This window comes from Podarcis gaigeae (assembly GCF_964106915.1).
Source record: "Podarcis gaigeae genome assembly, chromosome: 10".
NCBI lineage: Eukaryota > Metazoa > Chordata > Lepidosauria > Squamata > Lacertidae > Podarcis > Podarcis gaigeae.
Window position 1 is genome coordinate 44,325,287 of NC_139686.1, and position 15,552 is coordinate 44,340,838.

Sequence of the window (15,552 nt, forward strand, 5' to 3'; positions counted from 1 at the left end):
AGTCCAGTGGCTGGGAATGGAGAAGGCCGTCATTCCAGCATTGTGGTATCTGCTTCCCCTGAGATCCCCAGGGCTCAGCTGGAAGAAGGTTGCAAACCCAGAAAAGAAATTTGGTGGCGCTGGGCTATGATTACATGCAATACATTTAACACACATTATTTAAGTGTCTTTGTAAATAAAATAATTTAGTTTGCCTTCTAATTTATATGACTCGGAACATAAGTCATTTACAATTTAAGAACATTTATTGAAAAACATCATGAATGTCTACACAAATGTTGTAATTTGGGGGGGAACCCTAAAATTGTATACAAAATGTGCTTCCAGCAAAGTCTCTCAAGTGTACAATTTTAAGTGGGCTTACCTGTTCCATTAAAAATGTTACTTGATAAAGAATTATTCATTCCAAACGCCTGATTCCTGTTCATTCCAAATCCAGACATACTATAAAAAACAAACAAATAAAAGTAGAGTAGTGGAACAGATTTAAAATCATCTGTGGGGGATGAGAGTAAATGATACATAACTAACACCTAACTAACTGTTCTCATATGAGTCCCCAACAAACACAGCTCTGCAAAACAAACATTAATTTGAACAGATTTAATGTTAAGTTTAAAAAGAAAGCTCAAAATTTAAAACAAAAATCTTTACTATGCTGCTTCAGTCTCAAAAATGCTTTGGTCGTTTTTCAGATCTGGATGACTACATTGGCTAAAATAGGTAAAGAGCTAACTGGCTCCTGCTGGAAACCTAAATAGATCCTTACAGGTGTTTTTTTAAAGGATCAGGGATTTTAAGTTGACAGCCCTTTGAGCTCTTAAAAGAAGCAATCCTCAGTACAGCTAGGATCCCACGGAATGCTGATAAAGGCAATCCATGTGAAGAGGAACAGAAAACCTAAACCCGCCGATAGAATATGATGGCACACCATTGTATTCAATGCTGGTCAAAATGTTAGAATGAGACTGTTTCCACTTTTCCATGAATATTTAACTTAATAAAAACTTAAAGTGGAAACTTGCACCAAAAGAGGTCAAAAAATGAGCATTTTAGCGGGTTCAATGAAGCATCTTTATGCATATCCTACATTTGTTTAAGCAGGGTGTGCATTCCAAGGTTGCTTTGTCTCGAACAAATCTTTTCATGGAAAATGTTAGGACAAGGTGTAAAGTGCAGCTCTGAGGAAATGCAGAAGCAAGCATCCGAGCAAGCTCTCAAAACAACAGAGGAAATTCAAAACCTCCCCAGGAAGTAGAGATCACATATAATACTGAAAACAATCAGTATATGGTAAAAAGAGAAAGAAAAAAAGGGCTCTTAGTTGTTTCAGATTTGAAACATACTCATAAAAGTATAAAACTATTTTAATACTCAGTCTCTCTTCCTGTTTCTCCCTTTCACCAGCTGTTTGGTGTGTTTTTTTTTCTATTTAGCCACTTCTTCATTTATACTTCAAGCGGTCGGTCCACCTGACTTTGGGGGTGAGTGCAGAGAAAGAACAGCCATGAGTATAAGATGAAGGCTATTAACGTGTTCTCCGTAATTTATTAATGCAACAATAAACTTGTTTTAGTATGTTATTTGCAAATGGGCATCTGACGGTCAGATTCAAGATTCTTCAAGTGAAAAGAACGGAACTGCTAATGAATTATCAGTCGCATTCTAACTGACACACCTGCCTTCCATTTTCAAAAATGCATTGTTTGGCATAATTGGTATTGTTCACTGTCAGAAAACTGGAATGATGGTTGAACAGGTTTCTGTTTTAACAGTTCTTATTTATAATAAACACACTGCGGGAGCATATACAGTTCTTTGTTAGCTATTGCCCTAGTAGTTTATGCCTTGGTAAAAGTTATGTCTAACGCTCATATTCTTAAAGCACAGTAATACCAATATTGCACCTTTTCCAGGCTAAAAATGTTCCAAAAATGGATATTATATTGACCAACACACCCAGCGAGTGAAAAGATTTCTCTATGAAACAACTGCACAAACACAGAAGTCTTCACTGTACAAAAATTGTTGAGAACTGAAGCCAGTTAATAATTTAAGAGGTTTTAAAAGAAACCTTGGCTAAATTTGATAAAGTACAGATATGACCTCCCTCAGATATGGGAACTTGCAATTGTATTTATTTCCTTATATGAAGATCTACATTACCTATACTGCAACTTAAATACTAAATATATAACATTATTTTACTTCCTATCACCACTTTTGAGTTATTCTGTCTGGAATTATAAATACATGATACCAGTGTACTAAATGTTATTTTTGGTCTACAAGCATCCAAGACTGAATCTCAGCAGGTTAACATGGGTGACTAGAAGGTGTTCTGTTTCAAGTTTGCTTTCTTTTTCTAGTCCTTTTAAAAAAGCTTGGATCAAGAAGAGTAGATGATAAGCACTATCTCAGGCACAGGCAAACTCAGCCCTCCAGATGTTCTGGGACTACAGCTCCCATCATCCCTGACCACTGGTCCTGTTAGCTAGGGATGATGGGAGTTGTAGTCCCAAAAAATCTGGAGGGCCGAGTTTGCCTATGCCTGCACTATCTTATCCAGAGAAGCCAGTTATATTTGTGTAAGGGCTTGATCTGTTTCAGTGGTGCTGTTCTGGATGGAAGGAAGGGCAGCTTGTGGGACATGGGTTTATGTCAGACGAAGAGAAGTTCCATTACATACATGAAGTTCATGTATTCATATCGCTCCTTGAGCTGGGAGAGTTGACACATTTAACACAAAGCTTGGCAATACGAGCTAACTAATCCTAATGCACCGCAAGTCAGCTTTGGCTGCTGTTCCACTTGAACAGTAAGACACCCATGCTCACAATGGCTCTTCCTCATCCTCTCTTGTCCCTCATGCACCCTCAACCTCAGCTGGGGGGTGGGGAGTTGGCAACACACTGGAGCAGATTTTGGGTAGGGTGGGGGAAAGTCCTGCTGTGCCAATGGAATGCCACTGGTGTAGCGTTCAATACAATCCTAAATAATTATGTTTTGATACATTTGGTAAAAAAAAGTTTTGATTTTAGTTTGTAGGGCTGCAAAAACTGGTGAAAGCATTTCAAAAGAAACCCAGCCAGATGGGTGGGGTATAAATAATAATTATTATTTGCAGTAGTAGTAGTAGTAGTAGTACCCATTCACTTTCCCACAAAAATTGACCTAATTTAACTCATAACCCAGCTTTTAAAATTCAGATCATTTGCTTAGCAGCAAACTGGTTCCTAATACTGAAACTGCCTTACCTGTTCACAGTAAAAGGTTGTCGAGAGGGTTGTTGCTTTGGCATACAGATTATGCTGGGTGAGCTTCGATTAGGGCTGCCTAATCCCGAACTACTCATGCTGTTTGTCCTGCTGGGAATTCCGATGCCCTGACCGACCTGGGAGTGGTTCATCATATTCCTAGGATTCATAGGCAATATACCCCTGGAAAAGAAGATCCAACAGATACAATGATGTTCAGCAGAATATCGTTATTCTGAAGCAGTCAAAGCAAACCATTCTTTTCAGAATTGCTTCTAAACAAACTGGCTATTAGAAACATACGCATATAAAGAGCTGCCTGTATTGTCTACCTTGACTGGCAGTGGCTCCCAAAGTTTTTCCCTAGCTCGGTTAGTTTCAGATTTTTTTTAAAGGGTGAGCAAGTTTAGGACATTTCATATATATAGTGTCTTATTTTAACAAGCTGCACAGCAGAATGTGAATATTATTTTCCAAAGGCTGGGATCAATATTGCATTACAAGCTTTCCTCCAGTACCCTCAAAACACAAGCCATAATCTAGAAAATTAAAACATTGTTCTTTTTAATGTATGTGCACTGCAAAATAATTTAAAGTAAAAACATATGCTACATATTTTAGGAACCCCTGCAGAAATAAGTGCTGTCAATAAATACCTGCTTGGAGATGGAGGCGTGTGAAGTGACATTGTTGGTACCCCTGTTGTTGGCGTTACGTGGCTCGGTAACTGAGTGCCTTGCGATAAGCTGCGATTTAACTGAGGGGTATTGTTGCTCATTCCCCTCATTGGAAGGCCTAGTGCACCTATTGGAAAAAAGTCAGAGGAGTGGCAATGTAGAGAATTAAGGAAGACAAGTATGGTTTTCGCAAAAATGGGTATTCATTCTGATTTGACAGCCAAATGTGCTAGGTAGTTTTTAAAAAAAACAAAAATGCACACAATAGGCTATCTTTTTATGAAATCAGTTCTAAATTCAGTGGGTGCAGTTTCCAAACTTTTGTTGTTTTTTTTAATTGGGTAAAGGGAACTTCCTTTTAGAGATAAATTACTTACATATATATTAATATAAAGTTTTCCCTGAAATGTTAATGTGTTTGATTGACAAAACATTTTTTTAAGTGAGATTTTCAAGCAGCGGCTATGTTTTTAGAACTTATTTTTAATTTGAAGGGCGCCATAAGCCTCCTAAGCAAATATTGGCTCCAAACAAATTTCACTAACAGAAACTGTTCCATTTACTTTAAAACATCCGGATTTTTAAAAAGTGTATACTAGAAGTCTTCATTTCCAGTATTTATTGGTGGACTGCAATGTCACTTACATTGATTGTAAGCTCCATTGACTTTGTTCAGGCTGTGTTAATTATGACAGGAACAAACCTAGTCTCTCCCCAGACTTGTATGTCTCCTCTCCCACTGCAGCGCCATGAAATCAGAAGCTGTTGCTTCCCATTTAGATTAAGCAGATTAGCATTTCATCTGAATCCTAAAAAGCAGTTAATCTTAACTATGGTTTATTGGGAGCGGGGACTCAGCCTCAAACTACGGTTTGAAGTTACTCACAGTCTGTTTGAAACAAAGCAAGATTAACCAGAATTTGCTGGGTTCAGATGACGTGGCAGTTAATCAAAAAGAGACCTGGCCACTTCACAGCTATGCAAGAAGAATGAATGCCAAAGGAAACTAGGCATCAAAACATAGTCACTGAGTGCCTATGATTGAAATCCTTCACCAGTTCACTAGAAAATGGCCTGGTTTTCACATTATAGTTATAGAACCACAGAACTGTGCAGGCTTCTGGAGAGGAGCTCAAAGCGTCTTTGCTCCTCCCTGTTGTTTTCATTCTCTCTTCCATCCTTTTAAAAAACCCTTATGCCAAGTTAAATCAAGGTTTGGCTTATTGTGTCATTCGAACCCAAGGTTATGTATAAGGTCTCTCCTTGCTAACTACAAACTGCAGTCAAGGTTCATTCTCCTCTTTTGCAACACATCTGTGAATATGGACACAATGAGTATGTTATGAAGTTTTATTTGGCGTCTAGACCATCTGAAGTACCACAAACTTCTGCAGAGAAGTTTCTATATTCCAAAAACCAAGCCACCTAAAGGTATAACAAAAAAGACTATATACCTATATGTTAAGCAGGGGTAAATATGGGCTTTTGTTTTACCCAACTTTGTTGATATACAAGCCCCCAACTTTAAACTCATTTGCCCTTGTAATGTATTAAATATTCAAGTGGAAAACCTACTGATTTGCCATTGATCCATTGCATGTGACACATTTGTTTGAAAATATAGAAACATTTCTTCATGTGCAGTATGCAAACTGGGACTACTCAAATTTAAAAAAGAATGGAAGATCAGAATGGAAAAAATATGTACTGTCATCAGTTTTACAACACTCTATGTGTTGTGAAAGAAGCTGTTAATATTGGTTTGCCTAAGAGCAATCAACAGTTCTTTTACATGCATCAGTTGGTATGTATTTATTTTGGAGTGGCTTATAGGTTGTTTTAATCTTCATCGTCATAAAATATGTTTAACTGATTCCTACGTGTCTGCATAACTTGGAATTTTGAATATGGTAAGTACTGTTTATCTCAACATGCTGTGGCTCTTTTTAGGGTCTGCTGCTGGGTTTGATTTCATTTTGGACTATTGCTGTAAATCACGGTTTCAGAGATAGATCTGCATAATATTAAAAAGCACTTGGAAAAGGAGAAGGCATACCTTTGGTACAACTTTTCACTTTCCATTTTCAGTCAACAAAGAAATAGGCTTCTTAAAGAGTAGACTATATTTACATTGCAATACCTTCTATATTATTAGTGAAAAAATAAGTGGAAAATCAAAGTGAAAACCACACCCTGGGACATTCATTATGCCCAAGAAATAACGTTTAAGTCATTACTTTCAAAATTCTGCACTATTTATATTAATGTTGAAAACGGGGATTAATTGGTACAATATCAAAGTCAATTAAAAGGCAGTGCATATGTGTCTTTTGTTTTGCCACGGGGAGCTCTAGCAACGATCTTAAAAGGTTTGCACCTAGCCATTTCCCTGAATGAGCATTGCCAATATCACTGACAGCAGAGACCTATTCATCCATGTGAGTTTGACTCCTCAGACCTCCAACAGTTTGGGCTAGGGCTGTGATTAGCCTTTGTTCTGCACTGGGAGCTGTGGCTTCATGTGCCAAAACCAACATTACCACCTGAATTGTCTAGCCAGGCTTCCTACTGTTTGCTACTCCTGCTTGCTCTTCACAGGGAAAATTTGTGCCACAAATACCACCATGCCTTCCTGCTCATGAATATGGGTATGAAAAGAAATAACACACCAGGCTATCAACATGATTGGTATTTTTTTTTAAAAAAATGTGGAATCCTAAAACATCTTAGTTGTGAGGAATTAGATGTTAGCAATCATGAGAGCAATTCTGTCTTTATTATATCATAACTGGCTACTATGAAGCGGGGAAGTATTAGCACATTGTTGCACCACGGGGAGAATTTCTTGTGGGCAGTTAAGAGATTTCTACATTTGCCTGCTGAAATGAAGATAAATTCCTAGACAGTCTTGTAAGGCAAAGGAGTTGCTTTTGTCTACTTTCACTTTTAATTCCTGTTGGCAGTTTATCCAGACTTGGAAATAATTCTGACCTACTGAATTATTTCCAGATATCCACTAACTAATAAATTCAGCCCAGCTGTTTTTCATTTTAGAGTCAAGGAGAGGTTGCCCACCCCAAAATTCATGAAATTTAATAGCTATATAACCTGATTTGCACTTCACATCAAACCATAGTTAAAACAGACTATTGTTTAATGTGACTGAGCAATGTGCTTGTTGTACAATGCTGAAATTGCAAGCACTTCCTTCTTCTCTCACTCTTGCCACACTGCCAGGAAGCAAGTTGTATGTAGTATGGTCCTGTATGTTGCTGAAACAAACCACATGATTCTGTTTCCTCCCAACAAACCACAAGTGGTAAGCCAAGCTGGTTTCTGATCATGGTTTGTTCAGAGAAATAAACCACGAGGCCAGATTCAGATAATACAAGCTACATGCCCTATTTCCAGGCAAGACAGCAGCAACAAGAGCAGAAAATATGCAATTTCAGCAGCATGCACCAGGACCATGCTTGTTCACATTAAACCATAGTTTATTATAACTATGGTTTACTGTGGTGTGTGAACTAGGCCTATGAGAGAAAAAAATCCACTGCCCCATAGAGGATATTCAACCTCTTGTAACCTAGGAAAACCTCCCTATTAGATAGACTGCTGTTAGCTAAAAATTGGAAATCCCAAGAGATTCCAACGGTGGAAGAATGGCAGATGAAGATGTTGGACTTTTTGGAGCTAGCCGACCTGACTGGAAGAATCCGCGACCAGAAAGAAGAGGAATATCAAGAAGACTGAAATTTAAGGACTATTTAACTAAATATTGTAATATAAATAACTAGAAGTCACTTGAAAGTACCAAACAGGCCGAGGATTAAAATTAGATTCAATTGTAAGTAAGTTGAATTTAGAATATTAAGAAAAGAGAAGAAGATAGTTCATAGTTGGAAATAATTTTAGTTGTAGAATGATATTGGAGAGCTGTTATACACAGATACAACGAAATTCAAAAGGGAGGGATTCGAGGAAGTCAATTAACAAGGTTAGATAATTTGGGTTTTTCAAGTGATATGTGTCAAAGAAAATGTTTTTCTTTTTTAGTAATGTGTTTTCTCTTGTGTGTTTTCTCCCCCCGCCCCCCATATTATATTTGTTATAACTGTGAAAAACTTCATAAATATTTTTTTGGGGGGGGGATAGAAGGTAGGCCAATAGAAATGTATGTTGCACTCCATTGACCTTTCAGGAGTTGGTTAAAAAAACAAGAATCAAAAGATACACTGAAATCACGGTGGTAGGCAAAGAAAAAGCAACATTAAGCCAGCATGTTTGCAAAACAACTTATATAAGCCTGTACATTCACATATAACTTAGAATAGAATACTTACTTTGATGCCCGTATAAACTTGCCCCAAACTGAGACAGCTGACCTGATGTTGAAGGTGATGCCAGCATCTAAAATGGTAAATAAAGAGTCGGTCAAGGATAGAATAATAAAGTATTTCTACAATATTAAACTCTTCAAGAAAATTAATGAAGGCATTTGTGAAATCAATTTCAAATAATCTACTGCAGGCAAGTTTTAACTGCAATTCATGTGTTTGGGGAGAGAAGGCCCTGCTCCCAACCTCCCAGTGAACTCCGGCACCCTTCAAACTTTCTTTGTGTGTTGGGTGCGTAGGTCTGAAGTGGGGTTGTAAGCGTGCTCATATGAAGATGTGTAGAAGTAATAACAAGGGTTCTTGGCTAAGAAGATGCTTCTAAGCATGTTCAGCTTAGAATCGCCCTTCTTTGGATCTTGCATTTAACACCAGAAGTTCAGAAGCAGAACCAGCAGTCACTGGGAGTGGAGCCCTGTGTGCATGCGCCCTCCCCACTTTATACCCACAAGCTTTTGCCTGAATAGGACTATTGTTAGTTACATTTTGCTATACGGAGCTGCGTACAAGGACTCAGTTTTAGTAAACTGAGATTAGGAAGGTTCTCTAAGCTAGTGAACACCACTAACAGAACAGATAATGGAACATACAGGAAGTATCTGAAGTTACGAAGGCAGCACTTGTGCTTCTGCACAGAAGCTCCCAAGTGCCCCCTCCTACAAAATATGCTCTAAAAGATTGAGGTTGAGAAAGACTGAGAAGCTCCCAAGGCACCACAGGGAGTTGCAGGAGGAAGGGGGAGGTTGGAAAGCTCCAAAAACACAGATGCAAATAGATGAGCAATAGTACCAAAAGAAAAGAAAATACTAATAAACTATTCAGGCTCTAATTCAAAATAATCACATTTAACAAAACAATTTGACATGAAAGGGAGGAAATTTCTCAATGTGACACTCAGAATGCAAGGCTATCCATGATTTATTAATACTCTCAATTCACCATAAATTTCTAACATCCAAAATTATTATTCAAAACTCACAGAAAAAAATGGTTCTATGACATATGTGCAGTAATGTGCACATTTTCTGCATTCTGACTTGTTATCAGCACAATAAACCTAACAGAGATTATCTGACTCACTAAGTATCATTGAGCTAGTTCTCAGTCTGAGCTGTTTCGCTCAGACTGCAGGTGGAAGTTTACCTCATCAATTGCTCCTGTACATAAAGCATCTCTCTACATAGATAACTGTATGACAGGGTGTTCTAGTTTAGCTTTCCAGATTTATTTATTTTTTCAAAACAGAGGGGTATTCAGTCATATGAACTTTCTTCCACCTGTAGTCTGAAGTGGTACTGCCCAACAATAGGCTTGCCACCTCACTGAAAACTAGCCCACTGAGAACTTTGTCACCAGTAGGCAGGTCACCACGAAGTAACTAAGCAGAAAAGCTTTTTGGAAATTGGAAAAGTGATTTTATTTTTCCTTTCTCAGGCCACTGATGTATAAGAAATGCCTCAAGAATGTAAGTATTTCTGGCATGGGGACTAGGACAAAGAACCAGAGGGGAGATTGGATGGACTTATCATCAAGGATGATCAACCACACAGTCATATGCCAATGAAAAGCTCCATGAGCATAAATAGCATTTCTATCTCTCTGAAAAACTGAATACTGGAATGTTTGGAGTGATCCCTAGTTTGCATTTAGTGCAAAAGAGCCACTGGACTATGAAAAGGTGCATTATAAAAGCTTTCAGGAATGACTGGAGGCAAAATGGGGCCTCCATATTTACAGGCAGCAGAGCAATAAACTTCATATTCTGAATAATTGTAGAAGATTATTTCCTTCATGTCCTGTGTGATAACTTCACAAGGCACTCAGGTCTGGCACAAGAACAACCTACCCATTTTATAGTTCCTAGTTAGCTGAAGGGCATGCATTGCCACAGATCTGTCTGGCACAAACGTGGAGCTTGCAAACACTCAAGTACCATGTGTACACCTAAACATGTTATCAAATATTTTTCATTTGTTTATTCAAGAGATTTTGCCTACTGTGCCTGCTTTTGTTGTGTTTTCTTTCATATTACTATTTTATTGTGAATTTTAATCTGCAAAAGCTCCCTTGAGTAATACATACATATTGGAAAGTTGGAGCAAAAATGCTTACACTAAATAAGGTGGTGCCTGGAAATCTGATTATAGCACTAAATATGTTAAATGCTAGCCACAAATGCCAATTTTTCCAGTTAATGGTTAGATCTACACTTGAGGCCTTGAGCTTTCCAATCTATCGCAAGTGTGAACACTTATGCACATTCTGTGCAGCATGTATGGTAATTCAAGCCAATTAACTCTGGTATCCCTGATTACAAAATCATGTATTTTTAACCAGTTTAAAAAATGGAAAAAATAAGTCAGTGTTAATAAAAACTTACATCTTTTTCTGATCGATGTGGGAACATCGAAGGCTGGCCGTAGTACATGTTTTCATCGTGGTAGTCACTGTCGACTCCCTCTACAAACTTCTTTCTTGAAGCACCAAACATGCTGTTTGTCACCTACATTATAAGAATATGGCATTAATCTCTGGAACAAAAGTAAAGCAATTCCTGAATTTAATGATGCTTAAAAACACACATACATACTGCAGTTCTAACAATTTGCTAAACTATGGTTTACTGTAATACACCTCTACCACAGGCAAGAGGAAGCATTTGCTTCTATTTGTTTGTTGAAAACCAAAGTTACTCATTATATTTGAATCTCTCATTTGGGGAATCAACCAAACTTAAACCAGGATTTGTTTCCCTAAACCACAGTTGAAGTTAACCACATTTCTGGTTTTGGCTAAAATGATCACGTTAGCTGAAAACAGAAATGAAAGTTTCCAATCTTCTTGTGGCTGTGACAAAGAAGGGAGGAAGCATAGAAGCCATAGTTTAGTGTTACACATCTGAACCTAATCATACTCATTCTTATGTAACACCTCCAGCTCCACAAAACGTGTTAAACCCAGCACAATGTATAGCTTCTCTCAAACCAAAATTCTACAGTGCAGAACAGCAAACCAGTTCCCTAGCTATTGATGGTTAGCAGTTTGATCTATACATGCCTACTCAGAAGTTCAATAGGAGTTACTCCCAAGTGGATATAGGACTGCAGTCTACACCACTCATTTGTACACACTACTATTAAATAATCATTTGCCTTGTGTTCCTAAAAATGCACAAATTAATTTACTACTTGTATGTCCTCACAATAACACCATGAAGTAGGCAACTATTATACCTACTTTGTTAATGGGCAGTGGAAGCTAAGAAATGCATACAATACAAATCTCTGCTTAGTTGTTAACATTCTTAATTCTTTACCAACAGGGATGTGTGTTTGGAGTACTGTAGCAATGAAGGGCCCAGACAGTGATAAAACAAAGTCATATATGATGATGTCCTCCTTAGGCCAGCTTCTTTTATATCCAGCCACTAATGTTCAGTGAAAGTTATTGCGCTCGCTCGCTCTCTCTCTCTCTCTCTCTCTCTCTCTCCCGTTACAGATTAAAAGCAATTTCCGTATGTTAGGAACACAGACTGTATTATTTATATCTTGGTATATATGTTTGGTATATTAAAAGAACAGTTTAGTCAGACAATAATTCGAAACTGAAGTTACTTTTTATTTTTTTTGTTACAAACTGAGCTACAAACTGCTGAACTGTAAGGAACCTGAGCTATAAGGAACCTCTTTGGTTCTGCTAGTTTATGAGGAGCAGGCAAAAACCGATAAAAACAGAAGAAACAAAACAACATTAGTAAAACAAAGAAAATTATTATGTATCCTACAGTACTTCACAGTGTCAAGCAGACATAAAACACTTATTTCCATAAAAACAGTTGAGAAAAAGGGGGGACTAGGCAAGAAAGATTCAATAAATATACCGTACAGGTAATTTAAGTACACTTTCAGCTCTTTTTTGTTGCCCTGTACTATGCTCCAGTCCTTTGAGGCCTAGTCAAGGACAGAAACAGATGCACCAACTATGCCAACAAGAGGAAGCCCACAAGCAAAGGAGGCACTAAAACCTTCCTCCTCCTGCTGCTGCTCCTCCTCCTCCTCCTGTGACAATGGCAGTGCCCCAGAGGCACAAATGCATCTTGCTCTTAAGGTTGATAGTAGTAGTCTCTGTTTACAACTCAGGGCTTGTTTGTCCTCAGTGCACAGGAGCTGCAATGATCTGACACTGTACATAGTCTTACAGAAAGCCTTTGTGTTACATAGCTTTTAGAAATCATTTCAGGGGTGTAAATATATGAACACCTTGGCTTAAACATTCGCCCCCATCATTCTAAAAGAAAATATTCCATAATCCATTTTTCCCTAAAAACAAACAAGAAAGCCTTTTTTGGGGTGAGTAGGATGGAATCCACAGTCCCCCCTTCACTCCTCTAATTTTTATTTCACACAAAAGTAAATTCCAGGTTTTCCCAATACACTTAGGTAGAGCTCTCACTTCACAATTGGCTCACAAATCACCTACAAAATGGAATGCAGTATTTAACAGGCTAAGGGGATTATCTCCTCTTTTACTCTAGCTGAGCAAAGTGATGATGAGCTGAGAAATTATTGGTGGCAGCTGCTGCTCCTAGCAAGGGTGAAGAAGAGTAGAGTCAACCAAGGTAATCTTGCATGCAGTGAAGCCAGAAAGAATGTTCTTTGCCAACGTACTCCCTTCTCATTATAACACTACCCTACCCTACTATTACTACCATTGCATTACCCTCCCTAAAAATAAAAAAGGCAGAATTGCTTTGTAGTTATCAATACTTGCACTTAAAGTTACAAACTGCCAGCATAAAGTCATAAATCAGTAACCACGGCAGATTTAAGTTTGATCTTGTTCCTCAGAAAAGTTTGTGCTGTACCTTTGGTGCAGAAAGGAAGGAGGCCCAAGCAAGCCTCACCTGCAATATATTGCCAGGTGAAGGCACCATCATGCTCTGGTCCTCAAACCGGTTCTGGGCGACTTATCGATACATCACCCAGGCCTGGATAGCTCAGTTGGTTAGAGTGTGGTGCTAATAATGCCAAGACTGCAGGTTTGATTCCCATATGGGGCAGCTGCAAGGGGTTGGACTAAGGTGATCCTCAGGGTCCCTTCCAACTCTATGGTCCGATAATGGCAAGGTTGCCTAGTAAACATAAGGAACTTTCATGGAATGTTTCCCCATTTCAAACATCAACTATAGAGACAATGATAGTCCACCCATCTCCTGAGCGGAGTTGCCATATTTAGCCAAAGGAAAATATAATTTCCTCCTTTTTGGAGCAGGGAGTGGAGCAATAATAGCATTGTCATTTCACACATGCTACGCTAATGCTTGCTCTCTTTGAAGAATCTTCCATTAGGCACGATTTTTACCTTCCTAGCCTCAGTCTCAAGATCAAAGTACTTTCTTCCTCCAGTGATAATTAGTACTAGCCTCCCAGTTTTCCTATACTGTATTCTTCTATGGCTGTTTTTAAAGGATTTAAATTGTAAGATTTTCTTAAATTCAAAGAACTATAAATCTTTACTCATTCCACCAAAACTAAGAAATTGTAGTAATTCCTCACCCGTACTCCATCTACTGATGGCTACTTCTTAACAAGCACAGTTTTTGAAATAGGTATTATTAGCAATAACTTATACTGGAGTTTATTCACAAGTATAAACGAGATATATGAACCTACTTCTGGAATTCTTGGAAAACTAGGTCTGTCCCACAAGCCAGTGTGGTTTAGGCACTCTCATCATTTTTATTTTCATCAAGAGAATTGCCTCCATGTGCATTCCCACAAGGGAAGAAAGAGTGAAACCTGAAGCATCTCTAAGTCGCAAGGGAAAATATTAACTTGAGTACCCTTCCCCAGCCAAGACAAGGGATTTGCATTCCCAAGTATAGGCATACAAATAGCCACATGGCTGTGGTAACAGCAGCTAAGAGAAAGATGTTGTCATAATGGGGTAGTTAGTATATGATCTGTTCAACAGTAGTTTACATCTTGTCTGAGAAGTCATAAAAGGGCAGAACAGATTTTGTAAGAATAACAAGCTCTTTAAGGGAAGGCAAAAATCATATTCAGATTTTAGATATCTAGTGTTTAAGGTTACAAACTGTAACACTCCTCTTTGAAGATATTTAATTCAAATCATGTCTGATTAATTATAGATTGGAGCTGGGAGGGCGGGCGGGAATTCTGTACATTTCCTCCAAACAGCTTAACATTTGCTTCTGACACCAAACAATTTGGCATTCTTGCTCTCCCTCAAGTTTGCTCAGGGTAATGTCCTTAGTACATGATGCAGACTCTTAGGAATTTGAAATATTTTTCCTCTGAGGGAGAGTCTTCTCATCAAAACTTTGCTCTCTTATACTTATAAAAGGGAGGTCTACCACCTACAACTCTCTGAAGACATTTCCCTGAATAACTCTTTAATCAAAGATATTAGGACATAGCTTTAAAATATTCCAATAGTGGTGGCATATGTTGCACCACTTCCGAAAGAGATCAAAGGAGACATGCAGGTACATATGGAAGCGATTTCCCTCAAGTATGCAGAACTCATGAGGTTTTGAACTTGCTAGGATTCAATGCAGCTCTGTGGCAATCATTCCAGCACAACAAGCTTTTCAACTTGCCAGATGGAACATCTCTTCCCCACCTCCCCCCGTTCCCATATTGTCCTTCTGGTTCTCCCAGCCCCACCAGAGCCCAATTTGGGTGATACACAGGGGACAAGGAAGGGAGAAATCCCTGCTGCACTAGCAAATGTCTTCAATGAATCCTGCTCTAAGTCTTCAATCCTATGCATGCTTATCAGGAAGTAAGCAAGCACAGTGGGATTTACTCCTGTGTAAACAATACATAGGACTGTTAAGGTCAAGAGGGTTCTTAAGGCTGAACAGGTTTTCCATCACAATATGTTAGCACAAATACCAGACAGTTATCCTAATCTCAAAAAAAAGGAACACATGTGCATCAATCAGGGCTTCGTGTGGAAAGCCCCTTCCAAAAATCTGAAAATCCAGCTGTTCAACTGCTTGGCTGGAACAGGATGGAAAAGCAAGGAACTGAAAAAAATTGCCTACTCCTACTTCCAAACAGCTGAGCAGTGCTTTTCCCTGAAGAGTTATGTGCATGCAGTCTCAAATGTTGGATCAGTGAGAGGAACTGAATAAACACTTTAATATTAAGGTTCAAATAAATACATTGAATAAACATACCTTTTAACAAATGGCCC

The 15,552-nt window shown here is 38.4% G+C and overlaps 1 protein-coding gene across 8 annotated transcripts in view; it reads right to left on the bottom strand.

Annotated features, from left to right (window-relative positions):
* The window catches only part of CNOT2 (CCR4-NOT transcription complex subunit 2), a 57,043-nt gene that overhangs the window by 11,316 nt on the left and 30,175 nt on the right, over window positions 1-15,552 (bottom strand). For 6 of the 8 annotated variants that reach the window (XM_083699323.1, XM_083699317.1, XM_083699324.1 and 3 more), the window contains 5 exons: window positions 10,709-10,831; window positions 8,278-8,344; window positions 3,914-4,061; window positions 3,258-3,440; window positions 365-444 (listed from right to left, as the gene is read on the bottom strand). In XM_083699323.1, coding sequence (XP_083555449.1) covers window positions 365-444; window positions 3,258-3,440; window positions 3,914-4,061; window positions 8,278-8,344; window positions 10,709-10,819 — 589 coding nt within the window. In that variant the 5' untranslated portion in view covers window positions 10,820-10,831. The other 2 variants (XM_083699320.1, XM_083699322.1) reach the window with 2 other exon arrangements.